Consider the following 16,997-nt stretch of genomic DNA (forward strand, 5'->3'; position numbering starts at 1 on the left):
GGCGCGTGACAGAGGAACTCTGAAAGGCCACCTCATGGAACCATAATTGGGATTCCCGCTCTCGCCCTCAGGCCTCCCTCCCTTTCCCAGCATCACGCTCTTTGGGCAGCTGCTGGGTTCAGCGAGTTGTGGGGGCGGGGGCAGGGGCGGGGGGCTAGGCGAGAACAGGACAGGGCCACAGGTTTTTACCCCTTGCTGCTACCTGGATCTTCCAGCTGAAATCCTGGCTATCAGTGCCCCAGGAGAGGAGAAAGTTGGCGGAGGGTGGAGAACAGGGTTCTGGGCGTGTACCAGCTTAGCCCCTTTCCCGGAGGACCCCACCACCGCAGGCCCTAATCCACTGTCAGCAGTGCCCAGTGGAGCTTGGCACTGAAGGAGGCACGTGGGGGAGGCGGGAGAGGGGAGCGGGCACGTGGTCCAGCCTTCCCAGCCCCGTGCACGCCCCCCGCCCCCCGTGAGGAGGGGTTTGGGGAGGTGGGGGCGGGCCCAAGCGGGGGCGGGCGGCAGGCGGCCGCAGCGGGAGCTGTCCGCCAGACCTAGTGCTGAAGTAGGCGCGGACGTGCCGGGTGCTTGGCGCGCGGCACCAAGCGCCCCGTGCCAGGGCCGGCGAAGACCATGGCGTTCATGGTGAAGACCATGGTGGGCGGCCAGCTGAAGAACCTCACCGGGAGCCTGGGGGGCGGCGAGGACAAGGGGGACGGGGACAAGTCGGCGGCCGAAGCGCAGGGCATGAGCCGAGAGGAGTATGAGGAGTATCAGAAGCAACTGGTGGAAGAGAAGTGAGTGGGATCCCTTCCTGGCTCCAACGACCCCCACCCCCACCCCCCGCGCACACATACAAAGTCGCTTGGCCCACTCCTGGGCCAGCCTCAGGCCCCAATCCCCCGTCCCACTGTGTTCCTAGACACAGTGAGAGTCTGGAGAGGTGTCCTCTAGGCAGACCCCAGACCCACCCCATCTCAAACCCAGGACCCGCTCCAGCTTCATACTCTGGCCAAAGGGTGGGGGGAGGGGCGATGGAGCCTGGGGCGGGGAGGGGGTGCACGTGCATTTCTGACGAAATAAGTAATCCCTTAATCCGATCTGGTCCTGGCTGCCTATGTCTTCCAACTGGGGCTCCTCTGAGCCCGAGGCTCTTAGGGAAGCGGTGCAGCCACAGGGGCTTAGACTCATGGAGACAGATCCTGAGATGAGGGTGCTGGTAGATACTGAGCCTACCTGGGCTCCGGCAGTGCTGGGACGAGAGGCACTCAGAGCGGAGTTAGTGGCTGGACTCTGGAGCTCGGCTACTTGGATTCAGATCCTGGCTTTGCTTCTTATTAGCTGGGTAACTTTAGGCAAGTTAGTCTTTCTCTGCCTCCGTTTCCTCTTCTGGAAAATAGAGATGGTAATGATAATATATGTCTTATGAAGATTAAGTGACAATGCACGTAAACTGTTTAGCACAGCACTTGGCACGTGGTAAATCCTGATAGCTATTATTTCACTTAATCCTGATAACAGTTTTGTGAGATGCAAAATCTTATCTCCATTTTACAGAAGAGGAAAGTAAGTGATTTACCCAAGGACATACCTAAAATGGTAGTGTGGCTGGGAGAAGAACCCACATTTGTCTCAAATTATTTTCCCCACACGACACAGCTTTTCAGAGAGGGAAAGAAAGATGGAGTCGAAGGCCACTAGAGACAAATATTAGAGTCTGCAGAGAGAGCCAGATGGTCGGACTCCCCTTCCCTCCTGGCTCAGCCCAGCGGTGGGTGCAAAGATGAGGACAAAGTGTGCTGTGATGGGGAGAGCCAGCAAACACTAACCTGGGTCGGTCAGGTCAGGAAGCCCTCCCTACACACCAGCTGACCACACACTCCCTACACCAAGCTGACCACACACAGGGACAGATGCAGCAGCTGCCAGGACTCAAAAGACCCCTTACCGCCTCCCTCACAGTCCGCCACTTCTCTCAGCACTTGCCATGATTCCACCCCTGGTGTCCCCGCAGGATGGAGCGGGATGCGCAGTTCACGCAGAGGAAGGCAGAGCGGGCCACGTTGCGGAGCCACTTCCGAGACAAATACCGGCTGCCCAAGGTAAGCTGGCCAGGTCTGCAAGGTGCAACCAGGACCCTGAGCTCCCGACCCTGGACTTCTTTGCCCCATTCTGGATACTGGAGTTCTTAGCTGTAAGCTCACAGGGAGCTTGGTTAGATCCTTCCCTCTCACATTCATTCATTCATTAATTCACAATTGACCAAGCCCCGGCAAGGGCCAGGGCTTGGCGCTGAAGGGAAGCCCAGTTCTCAGGGGACTGACAGGTTTGTGTTTCTGGAGCCAAATCCAGGCCTCTTCTCTCCTCCACCCCTACCTCCCCAACCCCAGAAAGCAGTAGATCTGACCACAGGGGTGAGTGCTCTTGAAAACCAGACTTTACTGCAGCGGTGAGTGCTCTCGGGGCTTCTGAAGATATATGGAGGGCAGGGTGGGGGAGAGAAGGCCACACCTTCTGTGTGCCAGGTACTTGACCTTCATATCCATATCTAACCTCCCCAATAATACTGCCAGGTAGCTATCACCCACATTTACAAACTAAGGTTTGGAGAGATTAAGGGACTTGGCTAAGGTCATACAACCAGTAAGTGATGGAGTTGGGATTAGTCCTCAAGCCTGTGAATCCTAAGCTTGCATTTGCTCCAGGACCCCAGGCCGCCTTCCATGGTATGGAGTCTGCCTACAGACAGCAAAGAACCCCCCTGCGCCCCTGGGCACCCAGCACTAGATGGGCATGTAGGTGTTCTGCTCCTGTTGCCTAAAGAGCACAAGCCACTCCCAGAATAGTGTGCCCAGAACTGTGCTAGACTCTGAGGGGAAAATACAAGTACAATGCTATAGCACTCCTGACCTTGATCTTCCACTTGAATCAAAAGATCATATATGAGAACATCACAGTCACTTATTCAACAAATATTTACTGAGCCCCCAGCTGCCTCTGACTCCCCACAGGGCACAGTCTTTTAGAAGTCTCTTGAAGGGAAAACCAGCCCAGAAAGCCTGCCTCACTGCAAACCCAGCTAGGAGCAGATGCTTGCACTGAGCATTTAAAAGACAAAACTCCTGGCATCAGGGAGCTCTGAGTCCAGTAAAAAAGGCAAGACTTTGATGCAACTGAGAAGGACACAAAGTGGAAAGCCCAAGTCCCTCTACCCCCCCCCCCCCCCGAGGGACAGAGAATGCAATAGCCATCAGTAGGTGCTGTGCAAAGAAAGCACAGACATTGGAAGCAGTGACATGTTTTGAATCTAGCTCTCCCACTTCCTAGTTGTATGAGCTTGGGCAATTTAAGTTACCCCAAGTTATTTACTTGAAGTAAGTAACTTAAATTTAAAGTGAGTTATTTGCTTAAATTATCTGAGCCTCAATTTCCTTATTTGTGAAATGTAGATAACCATATACCTGTCTCAGCCAGGCGCGGTGGCTCACACCTGTAATCCTAGCACTCTGGGAGGCCCAAGGCAGGAGGTTTGCTTGAGCTCAGGAGTTCAAGACCAGCCTGAGAAAGAGCAAGACCCTGTATCTACTAAAAATAGTAAAAATTAGCTGGATTTGGTGGTGGGTGCCTGTAGCCCCAGCTACTCAGGAGGCTGAGGCAGAAGGATTGCTTGAGCCCAGGAGTTTGAGGTTGTTGTAAGCTAGGCTGACGCACTCTAGCCTGGGCAACAGAGCAAGACTCTGTCTCAAAAAACCAAAACCAAAAACAGACCAAAAAAACCCCAATATACCTGTCTCCCAGGGTTATCACAAGAATCAAGAGCAGTCAGCTCAATGTCAGCCCTATATCAGTGTTTGATAAATGGTACCCATCAGTATTACTGGTTACATCCTTTGGCACAATGACAGTCAGCACACAACACAGCCAACTGTCGCACTGTGTCCACTGGGTCTTTTCATTTTTCTTCACTTGCAGTGCTAGTCCTTCCCTGTCCCAGGGTGTGGTGAGGGGACAAAAGTGCAAGGGCTCCGTGTCCAGCCATCCAGTGCGTGATCCTGGGGTATGAGGGTGGGGGCGGAGCTCACTGCAACATGGGACCCAAGAGTCCAAGGGCCCGGCGACCCCGGCCAGGCCTCTTCCTGCCCCTCCACCCTGGGTCCTCACAGACCTCCGCCCCTTCCCACACCCTCTCCCCTCAGAATGAGACGGATGAGAGCCAGATCCAGATGGCAGGTGGAGACGTGGAGCTGCCCCGGGAGCTGGCCAAGATGATTGAGGAGGACACGGAGGAGGAGGAGGAGAAGGCCTCAGTCCTCGGGCAGCTGGCCAGCCTCCCTGGCTTGGACCTCGGCTCACTCAAGGACAAGGCCCAGGCCACCCTGGGGGACCTCAAGCAATCAGCTGAGAAGTGCCACATCATGTAACCAGTTCCCTGGAGTTGCCCACTGGGATGACCAGGGGGCTGGGCCCACACGAGGGCAGTGTCTCAACGTCCAGGGACCCATATCCTATTTTGGGCTTTGTGTCCCTTGCCCCACCCGAGCCCCAGAACCCTCTCATCCGTGCCCCAAGTCTGCCTTCCGGTCTCTCCCTCTCCACGGAAAGCAAAGTCCCTGTTCCTTACTCTGCCTCTCAGAACCCACCCCTACTTAGCCTGCGGAGCCTCCCAGGACCACAGCAACAGGCTCAGTCCTCTCTGGCCATGGCGCCAAGCCCCTGCACACAGGAGCGTCCATAGAGAGACACAGGGCACAGAAATTGGCGCGTGCAGAGGCGTAGGCCGCAGAGGCAGCCTGCACACACAGACACACACGCCAAGTCCAGCCCCGCCGGGTACCCCGCCCTCCAGACCCAAGACACAGATGCCCTCCGCAAACAAGGGTCCTGGGTTCAAGTTTCCACCTTTATTGTCCTTGACAGCCACTGCTCTTTCTGGGCCTCATTTCGTCATCTGTAAAATGGGAATAGACTGGATAATTTCTAAGACTCTTTCTGGCTTGGCCTCCCTGGCCTCTCAGAGCCAAGCCCATAGCCCTCCTCAGGCAGGGCAGCAGCTGCAGCCGTCCCCTCCAGTGGCTGCCACTGTGGGCACCGAGTGAAGCCATGTGAGGGCGGAGTGCCAAGGATGAAGCTGGCACTGAACAGTAGCCCAGGCGGCTCCAGGCCTTCTCTGGGCCCAGGGCCCAGGCAGTTTCTGTTCTGTTCCTATAGAGCTCTCTTCTGGATTCCATAGCTGGAATCTCCTCTCCTAGCTCAGTGGAAAATAAAACTCCCAAATGCTGTGCCCATCTTCCCACATCTTATTGACGCCCAGGAGTCTTGGAGTTCACAGCCCCTCGAGCCTGCCTTGGAGGGGTGTCCTTTAACTCCTCACCCACAGCTTCATGGGAGGGAGGGGACACCCAGTGCAGGAGTGGACGTGTCTTTCGTAGAATCCCTTCTGGCTCCACCCGTAAGATGCTCGAGTTCTGTCCTCTCAGGGCCCTTGGGGAGGGCGGGTTTCGGGCCATGTGACATAGGTCTGGGCTTTGAGGCGGACGTGGTAGCCAGCAGGACGCTGCTGTACAGGGGGCATTACTGAGACCACAGGGCTGTCTCTGGCACCTGTGCCTACACCCCCTCACCTTGGAGATGGAAGATGTAACAGAAAGAAGGCAGAGCAACTGCATTCCAGCCCGGCACTGCTGTGTGACTGTGAGCAGGTCCTTTCCCTCTCTGAGCCTGTTTTTGCTCCCTGTAAAATGAAGGGTTCCACCCCCCACGCTGAATAATAATAATAATGTTTCAAAGGGTGACCATGTATAAAGCCCTTGGCATGTGACAGGCCATATCAATAAATGGTGACTCATTTCTTTAAGAAATTCTTTAAGAAAATGAAGCCCCCACATCTGATCCAGCTCACCTGTGGCAGCAGGGTTTGTCCAGGAAACCAGCCAGGAAGTTCCCACGCAGGCCATCCCCAGGGCCCAGGCAGGAAGAAGGTGCTACGGGCAGGCCTTGGGTGCCCCCCTTGGGGTCTGAGTCCCTGGCCTGCTGCTGAGGTGCTGGCCCAAGGGGAGTCCGGCAGGGACTTACAGGCAGGAATGGACATCTTATCGTTTGGTCACAAGGGCAACGTTTCCATGAGGTCTCCTTTGTAAAATAAGAACAAGGAACATAAACCTGTTTGGTAGGTAATGTAGGGCAGGACAGGGAGAGGGCCGGGAGGGACACAGGCCCAGGACTGGGGCGTGCTGCCCGGCTGTCACACTTGGCTTCACTCTCCTGAGCATCCAGGGAAGGGGCCTGGGCCTCTGAGCTGTCCCTGGGCTGCCTCCTGCCCTTCTCATGCAAGCTCCAGGCTCAGGGCGCGTCAGCAGCAGGGCCCACGTCAGCACTCCGCCCTCCGGGGCCTTCCGCCTAATGGGACTGGACAGACCCCTTCTCCCTCAGCGCTTTGCAGGCCGAGAGGGAGAGGCAGGGTGGCAGCATTCGGGGCTGGGAGGCAGACTCACTGAACCCTGTCGAAGCAGGGCTGGCTGGGGCCTGGGGTCAGGGACTGGGGAGGGCTGAGCCTCCACACCTGCTCCCCTTCAGCCTGAGAAGGGAACCTCAAGAAGCCCTGTCTGCACTGTTCCTGGAATGAGGCGGAGGCGGCTATGGGGCAGGAGCCCGTTCTAGACCCAGGCAGAGATGGGCTGGGGGCTCCCCGCTCTGTTGGCCTCCCCTCTTCCTCACCCTGTCCGTCAGCCTGTGCCCCCCTCATCTGTGTCCCCTCACCCTCTGCCTCGTTCCTGGCTCAGGGCCTGTGCTGCACCATGCCCTCAGCTGGCTCGGGCCTGTCCACCTGGAGCCCCTCTTCTGCGCCTGCCCCCACCGACAGCCCCAGGCCCTGGGTGCACAAGTGCCACTCTTCCTGTCCTGCTCTCCTCTCTGGACAATCATGTGCTCTCCACGAGCCACCAGCACCCAAACTTCCCTTTTCAGGGGGCCAAAAACCCTAGCATTTGTGCACCACAGTTTGGACTCTGATGCTCCGGGCCCCTCCCCCCTGCTCTTTTCCCTCCCTTTCTTCTTCTTGCAGGCAGTCTGGACACAGGAAGTACCAACTCATACTCTTGCAGGGCTGGGGAGGAGAGCTGGCTGGTCTGTCCCCCACCCCACTGCCCTTGGGGCTCTGGCTTCCCGTACAAGGATTTCAAGGAGCCCCTGCCCAGGGAGCCTGCAGCACCTTCTGCCGCCTCCCCCGCCAGACAGCTCAAGCCCACTTCCCAGTGGGAAGAGAGGTGTAGAGAGAACAAGTGACTCCCCTGAGGCCAGCTGGTCCCCAGGGAGGAGTTTGGGGGGGTGACCAGGGCTGGCTGCCTTTCCCTCGACAGCCAGATGGCTCCTCCTCAGACCCTGGAGGCCCCAGGCAGGCACGGGGACATCTGGGGCATGTTCCTCTGCTGAGCCGAGCGGCTGACAGGCCCATCCATCCAGCTGATGCGCAGCCCTGTGAGGTGGAGCTTGTCCTGTCTGCAGACCTGAGGCTAGGGTCGGGGTGGGAGCCACAGAGCCCACTGCTGGGCAGAGCTGTGCCCAGCCGAGTGAGGCTTGGGGGGGCAGGGGCCAGGGGCAGCGGTGTTGTTGAGGCTGCTCAGCCTCACTAAGAGCTGTACTTTCAGTGCGTGATCCCAAGCACATATGTGTCCCTGTGGGACCCGCAGGGTCTGTGAGCTCGTACCTGGCTCCCCCCGTTCCTGTGTGTCTGTGGGATTTCGAATGCGTAGGTGTGGGTGTGAGCTACTCTGGGGCCAGTGGTCACTGATGTGCCCCTTCCCTCCTCAGTGTTGGCCCATTTCCCTCTCAGGGAGGTTAGGGACAGCAATCTGGCCTCTGGGGACAAGAGCCCTTCCAGATGACCTCCTGCAGGAACAAAATTCTGTGTTCTTTCCTGCATCCCCAGTAGGCTGAAGGGGCAGACCGGGCCCAGGGACAGCTGGGTCCCCCAGTCTGCTCCGGAGGCCATCTGCTTCTCCTAGGGCTGGCGCCATGGGTGACAGGCCCAGGTGCTGGCTCTGAACTTGGGTGACTTGAGTATGGGCAGGGGGACCCTGAACACTGCTGGGGGGATCTACCCTGCTCTGGATACTTTCAAAGTGTTGAAGGTGAGAAGCAGAAGCAACTCTTGCTCCTAAGAGGAAAAATTTATTTTTTGAAAAGTGGATTTGCACGCTTCCCACAGGTCACTGCCCTTGGAGGGGAGCCCTGCACTGACAGCCCCTCCTGGGCCCGGCCTCCTGTTGGGCAGGCAGGCAGGTGGCTTAGCCTAGAGGCCGCCCAAATGCTCTGCCCAGGGAAGGGCCCTTCTCAAGGGCTCCCCCACCAGCCTGTCACCCCGTGGGGCCCGCGCCTCGCCACGCCCATGTGTGTAAGAATGTCAGGCCCATTCTGCACCGGCCAGTGCAGCTCCCACAAACAATCGGGTCTGTGGGCCCACTGTCACCCTGCACTTCAGTTGTCTTCCACCTTCTAATTCCCACCCCCAGCTGGACTCTTGCATTCCTCTTTCCTTCCCCTCACTTCCTGCATAGGGGCTTCCTTGTCTGGCCCATTTCCAGATAATGTGAAGTACGTTTCTCTTCCTAGATCTGAAAATAACACTTTACTAAATCTTTTTTTTTTTTTTGAGACAGAGTCTCGCTTTGTTGCCCAGGCTAGAGTGAGTGCCGTGGCGTCAGCCTAGCTCACAGCAACCTCAAATTCCTGGGCTTAAGCGATCCCCCTGCCTCAACTTCCTGAGTAGCTGGGACTACAGGCATGTGCCACCATGCCCAGCTAATTTTTTCTACTTTTAACATTTTACTGAATCTTACTGTGTGCCAGGCTCACTACAAATTCAGCTGGGGCACTTATCCTCATGCTCACGTTACAGAGAAAGACGCTACTTGACGGGCCCAAGCTTTAAGGCCAAGCAGCAGAGCCAGGGGCTCAGCGGCTCCTCTGCCTGGTGGGCTCCCGCCCCACACTGCCCCGCAATGGCCAGGCTTCAGGGAGATTAATTTCTTCCCGGGTCTGTTCCGCTCCTGGTATCCTGGTGGTCCCTCCCTGGCTGCCTGGGGATGTGCTCTCCCTCCTTTAAGTCCCCAGGGGTGCTCCCAACAGGTGCTGGTCAGACTGATGCCTGGCAGGAATGTAGGGACAGGGAAGGAGGCCAGGGCAGAGCCTGCTGGAAATGACCCCCGCTTGGGGGTGGCTGGGGTTGGGTATAAGCATGGCATCCCAAATGATACCCTCTTCCCCAATCAAGCTCACTGCTCACTCTGGCCTAGGGTAAGGGGGTGGGAGGCCAGGGGACCCTTCTGGGGGCAGCATTTTAGCCTGCACTCCTGCAAAGAGAGAAAGAGCCTTTCCTGGCTCTCACCTGTGCTCCCCTCCCCCCAGCTCCCTGGGTGGTGACGGAATGGCTCATTTGGCAGCCTGACCAGCCTGACTATCCTGGATCCCAGGGGCTGAGGGCAGGAGGCAGATGTGGCCATCGCCCTCCAGTACCACACTCCATGACCCCCCAGCCTTACCTGGGGCTCCCCAGCCTTTGCTGCAGCCCCTCCCACCTCAGCCTGTGAACAGCAGCTACCTTGCTGTTTTTCCGAGGGCAAGAAGAGATGCACAAGTAGAGAAAATAATTTAACAGGTAAATAATGAATGACACTCGTCACAGGCAGCCTCCTGTAGGGAGGACAAACACTCGTCCCAAGGAGGCATTTAAGGGCAGAAAGGTTAGAAATCACCAACACCCGCTCTGATTATTGAAAAGACACCCTAGAGTAACTGCAGGCGTGGACATTCTCCTCCAGGTTCAATTCACCATTATCTGAAGCACCCTGCTGTGGCCACAGCAGCCCCACTGCAGAGATGGGAGGCCACCCAGGCCCAGAAAGGAGAAGGGGCTTGCCAGGGTCACACGCTGGGATGGTGGCAGTGTCAGGCATAGAACTGGGTATCCCAGACTGGGGCCCCTGCAGCCTGATGGCAGTCCCCAAGCTTCCCCTCTCAGGCCCAACTCTAGCACAAGGCCACTCTGCGGCTAGAGGTGTGTTCCCCGAGAGGAACGGAGTGGGCAGGGATGAGGACTGAGGACCCCTCCCTGCATTCCCCAGGCCAGGGCAGGAACAAGGCATGGGTTTCCCAAATTTGCCCTACCCCTAGAAAGGGTGTTATTGTCATGCTTGGAGGATTAAGTTAAAGTGCTGAGATGGCGGGCAGATGGGAGCTCCCAGCAGACTGGCGAGTTCTGTGAGGCTGGGTACACACTGTGGGCGGGGTGGTCCCTGAAGGGTCTTGGAGTGTCCCATTTCAGTGCAAGAAGGGAGGCGAGTTGGAATAAAGGCTTCCAGGAAGGGCAGGCACAGGGCCTGGGTGCTTGCTGGCAGGGAGACGGCAAGAGCAGGAGTGCCCTCCAGGGGGCCTCTTGCCCTCTTCTCAGAGCAAAAAAGTGATAGAAGGCTTCGTGTCTGAAATCAACAGGCATGGGACCAGCAACTGCCAAGTAACAAAGGTCTCATGAAAGAAACACTGTTCTCCCAGAGTCCTGCCCCCATCCCCGGGGCCGGGCCCAGGGCTCCCAGCACACAGCATGGGTGGCCAGTCCCTCTGTGGGGCACACAATAACCTGAGGGAGGCTGGGGACCCAGGACATGGGGGTCCCAGAGCTGTCTATTCAGGAAGCCTGCTCCCCAGGGTTGCAGAGGGCCACTTAATTTGGGTCATCAGCCTGGGTTGGTCACCCCTCCACTCCAGGCGGCTCATGGTCTGTCCAGCCGTCCTCTGGGGTCACTGCAGGGTACATGCTACAGAGGAGTAAAGGAGGGCGGTCACAGGTCTGGCAGGAGAGCAGCGTCCAGGGCCAGCCCAGCTCTCACCCTCCCTTGGATGGGGGTCAGACCCAGGGCAGGACTCACAGCTACGAACAGACTCTGACAGCCCTTCTCTGTCCATGGTCTCTGCTTCCCAGCGAGACTCCCGCACCTGTGGGACGTCAAGACGGCACGAGGGGTAAGGCAGCCACAGACACAGGGCCAGAGAGGCCTTCAGATAGAGACGGGGGCAGACAGCGACACGTGGAGAAAAGCAGAACCCCTTGCCCCAACACAGCCCCCCACATGCCCACCTTGACCTGCTCCTTCAGGTATTCAGCCCGAGCCATGAGGCTCTGCACCTGCCGAGGGAAGACAGCCTTGGGTGTGCACAGGCTTCCAGCTGAACTCTTCCTTGCCCCGGTGCTCCCCAGAACCCCTGCTCCATCAGAACCACCTCCCGAGTCCCTCGCCTGCTCCTTCTTCTGGGAAGCCCTCCTGACTGCAGCAGCCCAGCAGACTCCACTGGGTCCCCGGATCCTCCGTGGCCCTGATCTGAGCGCCTTGGCCCTAATGGTCTCACTCCTGGACCTGGAACACCCCAAGGGTAGGGGATTCCAGAGGGAAGCCAAGGAGGTCTCCCCGGACCAGAGTAAAGGGGAAAGAGGAACGCTCCAACCCTCTCATCCGCAGTGGGCACCTCGGCATGAAGCAGCTCCCGCCTCCGACCTGATGGCTCCGCTGAAAAGAGAGGGCGTGTGGTGAGGGCGGGGCGGCTGGGGGCTGGTGGGCTGTGGGGAGGGGCTCACCTGCCAGCAGCAGCAGCAGCTCCCCCAGGCTGCGCTGGTACAGGTCCAGGGCCTCCTGCTCCCTGCCAGCTTCCTCCTCCTGCAGCACAGCGACACCAGGTCATTCAGGGTCATGGCCAGAACCCCTCCCTGCCCCACCAGGATCCCTCCCGCTGGCACCAACCTTGGCCATGGCAGCCGAAGCCACCTCCAGGGCAGCTGAGAGGCGTGGCTTGTCCCGGGCCATCTCTGAGAAGAAGGGCACGTGCTCAGGTCAGGGGCGGGACGCAGCCCGTTCTGTCCTCACAGGAGGCCCAGCTCAACCTGCCTCTGCGTCAGGCTGGAGGGAGGTCTGCTGGGGCCCTGGCGGGCCAGCCAGGAGTTGGAGCCTACCTCTGAGCAGGTCTCTCGCAGAGGTCCCCTGCCTAAGCAGGGCCCGATTAGAGGAGGAGACGACGGCCTTGAGCTCCTCGGCCCGGGACACATACTGGCCCACCTGTAAGCGGGAAAGGGCCTGAGGAGGAGGTGTCCCACCACCTCCCCGACCAGCACCCACTGCCAAGTTCTCCCTCTGGGTCCTCCGTGACAAGCTATAATGACGTCAGGGGTCAACTGAGCCTGGCCTGCCACCTTCCCAGCCCCATGCATGTTTCAGGACAGGAAGCTCCGATTCTGGGAGAGCCTTACCCTCGCTCATGTCCTTACAGGGACTTGACCCACCCACCTTTGCCTTAATCGCCTCCTTCCGCTGGGCATCCACTTCATCTGCAGAAGGTGGGGTTTACATGAGGAGTCTGGTGGGACCCCTGGCCCACCCAAACCCTCCAGAATCCCCAACTTCCAGGTTTATGCTGCTTTGTCTTCTGCAAAACTCTGGATGGGTAACTCCCGACTGCAGCCACCGAAGCTACGGATGACCCCCCTGTGCACCCAGGGACTCCAGACATAGCCTGGGACTCACAGTGCAGGGCGGGCACAAAGAAGTCCAGAGCCTTGCAGTAGAGGGACAAAGCGGCTGCCGCGTCCCCCTCCTGGTCCTTCTTCACAGCCTGCACCACCAGGGCGGTCTGGGGACCAGGCAGACCAGGATTCAGGCCACCTCCCTAGCTGCCCTGGCCGGAAGAAGGTCAGCTGTCCCGAGCCCACCCTCTGCCTCTGCTGGATGAGTCATCCATCACCACCAAAGGTGGCAGATGAGATCCCCAGCCCGTCTCCACAGCCCTGCTCACTGCTTGTGCCAGGCTCTCCCCGCTGGGCATGTGCTCCAGGTCCACCCAGGGGTGGGCAAAGAAGTCCTGGAAAGAGATGCGACGGCTGGGGTCCCGCTCCAGGAGCCGCTGCAGCAGGTCCCGGCAGTCTTGGGACAGCAAGGGCCGCAGGGGGAGCTGCGTGGGGGAGCAGGGTGACAGCTCACACTGGGTTCCAGTGCCACCGCCCCCAGCCCGGGGTTCAAGCCCAGAGCAAGGACCGCTCGAGCCCAGGATTTTGAGGTTGCTGTGAGCGAGGCTGACGTCACAACACTGTAGCCCGGGCAACAGAGTGAGACTCTGTCTCAAAAAAAGAGAAAGCCCAGAGATATGTGTCTAACAGGGAGACTCTGTGGCCAGGAGGAACAGGGTGGGTGCAGGAGTGGGCACCAGCGGAGAGTCAGGCCCCCTCCCCAGGCGCTCACTGGGCTCGGCTGCTGGAGAACCCGGGCAGAGTCCTGATCCCCCGCCCGGACCGTGCTCCTGCAAAGGCTGAGCTTGGTTCTGCCTTGCTCTCCTCCCACAGGGCCTGCTAAACAGTCTGTGGGGCAGGCCTTTTGCTGCCTGTGGGGGGCTGACCTGAGTCCCTGGGACTTGCAGTCCAGAGCATTACCCCGCTGCCGTCAAGGTGGTCTGACACCCACACTCCGAACTGCGCAGGCGCAGTGTGTCTGAAACCTGGAGCCCTGGCTCCCTCCGTCCCCCACGGTCGCTAGGCCCTGCCAGACCTACCTCAATGACCTGGCTGCTGCGGATCTTCTCCTCCAGCTCTGAGAAGGACCTGGAGGCAAACGGGGGCTGCCCAAAGAGGGCTTCTGTGGAAGGGAGGCAGAGAGGAGGCTGGGAGGGGATGGGGTCAGCCTGGCCTGGCCCACTCCTGGGGATGGGGCCTGATGCCACTCAGAGCCAGTAGAGTCAGAGTGCTCACTAGAACCCTCCAGGAGTGGCCCAGAGAAGCCCAGCCTGAGGACACATAGGGCAGGCCTCAGGGTGAGGCAGGGAAAAGAGGTCTCACCATACAGGATGACCCCCACGGACCAGAGGTCCACACGGGCATCGTACTGTCGCTGACACACCATCTCGGGGGCCATGTAGAGGGGGGAGCCACGGAGCACGTGCTTCTCATCCCATGGGGACATGTGCTGTGCAAAGCCAAAGTCTGCAGGCAAGAGGCCAGACAGCAGGGCTCAAATTCCAGCTGCTTCCACTCCTGGCCTGTGACGTCTCAGCCTGGGCTCCTCCCCGCCCCCCAGACACACCAGGGTCAACCCTACTTCCTAGTCTATGCTCATCATCAGCCTGGAACGCCCTCCTGTGTCTCGCTCTGCGGCTGTAAATCCTAGCCATCCTGCACAGCTCCTATGGGCACCTTTTCCCCAGGAAGCGCACCCGATCATACCAGCCATGCGGACAAGGGCCCCCACCTTCTCACTGCCCCCCAGGCTTAGGTTACACCATTCTCTGGCCTCTAGCATCAAGTCTTGTTCAAATCTTATCAGGGGTGGCAACCAGCACCTCCCCCAGTGCACACACTCCTATGCTGCCACAGACAGGGTCATGATGACTGACCAAGTCCCGTCCCTGATCACAGACTGATTTGTGATGCTGGTCCACAATGAACCCTGGCATCATTTTGTTCCCAGACTGAGCCTGAAACCTGGACACACAGGACCAACGTTGGCCACAGACTGAACCCTCACTCCACCCATTAGGCTGCTGGACTTCAGTGTGGATGGCCTGAGAAAGCTCCTACCTTTTAGTGACAGGGTCATTCCTGGACCTCCAAGGCTATTATTGCTTGTTGACTCAACAGAGGACTCTATGAGAAGAGGGAGGCCCCTGCACACCCACTCTCCAAACCTCACCCCTGCTGTTCCAGACTCACACCTGCCAGTTTCAGGTGAGGTTTCTCCAAGGAGCTCAGCAGAATGTTCTGTGGCTTCAGATCCAGGTGGGAGATATTCCGTTCATGCAGAAACTGCAGGGCACTGGCTGGGGAGTGGGACCCATGCAGAAACAGAGGTCAGACCCTGCCTGCCTCTCACCTCCCCTGGCCTCCATCTGCCTCATCTAGCCTGTTCAACCCCAGTTCCAGGCTGGCTGGTCCACGGAATGCTATACATATAAGCACAAGGCTCCCACCACTTTGAAGAGTTTGACACCCTGCCCAGAGCATCCACCTTCCTCCCCTCTGCTCCTTCACAAGTCTCCCCTCCTCCAGAAGCTTCCCTGGGTGCCCCAGCCCTTTAGGATCTTCCTCTTTCTATTTATTTATTTATTTAGAGACAGAGTCTCACTCTGTTGCCCAAGCTGGAATGCCATGGCATCAGCCTCACTCACAGCAACCTCAAACTCCTGGGCTAAAGTGATCCTACTGCCTTAGCCTCCAGAGTAGCTGGGACTACAGGCATGCGCCACCATGCCCGGCTAATTTTTTCTATATATTTTTAGTTGTCCAATTAATTTCTTTCTATTTTTAGTAGAGACAGGGTCTTGCTCTTGCTCAGGCTGGTTTTGAACTCTTGACCTTGAGCAATCCTCCCACCTAGGCCTCCCAGAATGTTAGGATTATAGGTGTGAGCCACGGCGACGCCTGGTCGGATCTTCCTTTTTTCATTAGCACTGCACTGGGTCCTACCCACTTGGCCCTGGAATGTTCCACAAGGTCCTTAAGTTGCGTTCCACACTGTGGAAACCTGAACTCTGCACAGGCTGGGCTCCTCCCTTGTCTCTCTCATGGTATCCTTAGCTAAGGACAGCCACACAAGAAAGACAGGGCCCTAAAAGCCCAAGGAGGCAACTTTACAGTGTGCCAAGGCTCTAAGCCTGTGCAGAGAACATGGCCTTCCCATGTGTGGGGCTGGGGTCAGAGGCTTTTACCCAATTGCTGCATGAAGACACGAGCCACCTTCTCAGGCAGAATCCTGCGGGTATGGATGAAGCGAGACAGGTCGCCCCCTGCGCAGAACTCCATGATGAGATAGATGTTGTCGCTGTCCCACTGTGGTTAGAGGCAGGCAGCCTGAGGTGAGTGTCTCTCCTCCAGCCCGCTTTGGGAGTATCCCCACCCCGGCCCGCACCTGGAAGTCCTTCAGCTGCACGATGTGGGGGTGTCGAATGCCCTTCAGGATCTCGATCTCGGTCAGGAGGTTTTCCACCGATGCCTTGTTCAGACTTTTCTTGGCCACACACTTTATGGCTACTACCTCGCGTGTATCCTTCTAGGGGGACAGGGTTTGGGGGCTCTGCCTTGAGCAGCCAGGACCCATGCCTGGCTGGAAGGGTTCGGGTTCCGTCTAACCCCAGCCCCTCCCTCCCTGGGCCGACCCACCCCACGCCAGCATCCAGGCTTCCCAGCTTCCCTTCGCAGGCCAATGAGGCACCTGCATTCTGGAATCCTGGCTTCCCAACCCAGCCTGGCATTCTCCAACCCTCTGCCACACAGCCCGCTCCGCTGCACTCTAGAGTGCCCCGCAGAGGCATGTCACCTCTTCGTTCTAGAACTGCCCTCTCCGCCTCCTAACTGGGTCCCGCCTTCTAGAGCCCTGTCCCAGACTCCTCCCAGCGCACCTGGTGGCCTCCGTTTTGAGCCTGTTCTTTAGCCACTGACACCCAGGCCCCAGCGACCCTCCAGACAAGACAGGTGTGTGTAGGAGAGCTAAGAGAGGCGGTCAGCTCCTCCGCCGAGTCAGACCGCGCGAGGCGGCCGGCGGCCCTGGCTGCTCCCGCCCTCCCCAGCCGGCACCCCCTTGGGCTTGCTGGGGCTGGCGGGCGCCCACACTCACCTTGGCGTAGGCCTTGTACACCGTGGCGTACGTGCCGCTGCCCAGGCGCTCGGTGAGGATGAAGCCGTGCAGGCGCGGCGGCCCCCACGCCGGCCCCGCCATGCCGGCCGCCCGCGGCGCACGCAGGACCCGGGCTCCCCGCGCCGCCCCCAGCCAGCCCGCCGGAAGTGCAGCGCCGCGCGGGGAGGCCGGCGGGCGCGACCCCGCCCACTCCGGGGCTCCTCCCCGGCACGACGTCACGCGGCCCAACGGTCCCTCCCTGCAAGCCCCGACTGGAGACGCTGAGGCCACCGCGGGCCGAGCGGAGGCGAGGGAGGACTCGAGGACGGCAGGCGCAGATGCGCCTAGAGATCGCCCACGCGAGGGCGGGAGGGGGGCCCG

The 16,997-nt window shown here is 58.9% G+C and overlaps 2 protein-coding genes across 3 annotated transcripts; one reads left to right on the forward strand and one right to left on the reverse strand.

Annotated features, from left to right (window-relative positions):
* Positions 1-500: 500 nt before the first annotated feature.
* On the forward strand, positions 501-4,556 carry CPLX3 (complexin 3). The gene is made up of 3 exons (XM_012735475.3): positions 501-779; positions 1,997-2,084; positions 4,179-4,556. The coding sequence occupies exons 1-3, from the start codon at positions 616-618 to the stop codon at positions 4,401-4,403; spliced, it is 477 nt and encodes a 158-aa protein (XP_012590929.1). The 5' UTR covers positions 501-615; the 3' UTR covers positions 4,404-4,556.
* A 310-nt stretch (positions 4,557-4,866) lies between these two features.
* Positions 4,867-16,816, reverse strand: ULK3 (unc-51 like kinase 3). 2 transcript variants are annotated; one of them, XM_012735467.3, is made up of 16 exons: positions 16,617-16,778; positions 15,912-16,052; positions 15,712-15,832; positions 14,719-14,823; positions 13,847-13,990; positions 13,564-13,646; positions 12,814-12,969; positions 12,546-12,651; positions 12,309-12,349; positions 11,978-12,080; positions 11,769-11,833; positions 11,606-11,684; positions 11,497-11,537; positions 11,111-11,158; positions 10,902-10,968; positions 9,615-10,790 (listed from the first exon to the last, which is right to left on the reverse strand). In XM_012735467.3, exons 1-16 carry the CDS (start codon positions 16,716-16,718, stop codon positions 10,774-10,776), a joined length of 1,419 nt encoding a protein of 472 aa, XP_012590921.1. In that variant the 5' UTR covers positions 16,719-16,778; the 3' UTR covers positions 9,615-10,773. The 2 variants fall into 2 exon arrangements, with proteins under 2 accessions (XP_075860669.1, XP_012590921.1); XM_076004554.1 differs by lacking the exons at positions 9,615-10,790; positions 10,902-10,968; positions 11,111-11,158 and adding exons at positions 4,867-4,930; positions 5,882-6,111 and having other exon boundaries at positions 16,617-16,816.
* Between the last annotated feature and the right edge of the window lie 181 nt (positions 16,817-16,997).

The sequence above is a fragment of the Microcebus murinus genome, chromosome 6 (assembly GCF_040939455.1).
Source record: "Microcebus murinus isolate Inina chromosome 6, M.murinus_Inina_mat1.0, whole genome shotgun sequence".
Lineage (NCBI taxonomy): Eukaryota > Metazoa > Chordata > Mammalia > Primates > Cheirogaleidae > Microcebus > Microcebus murinus.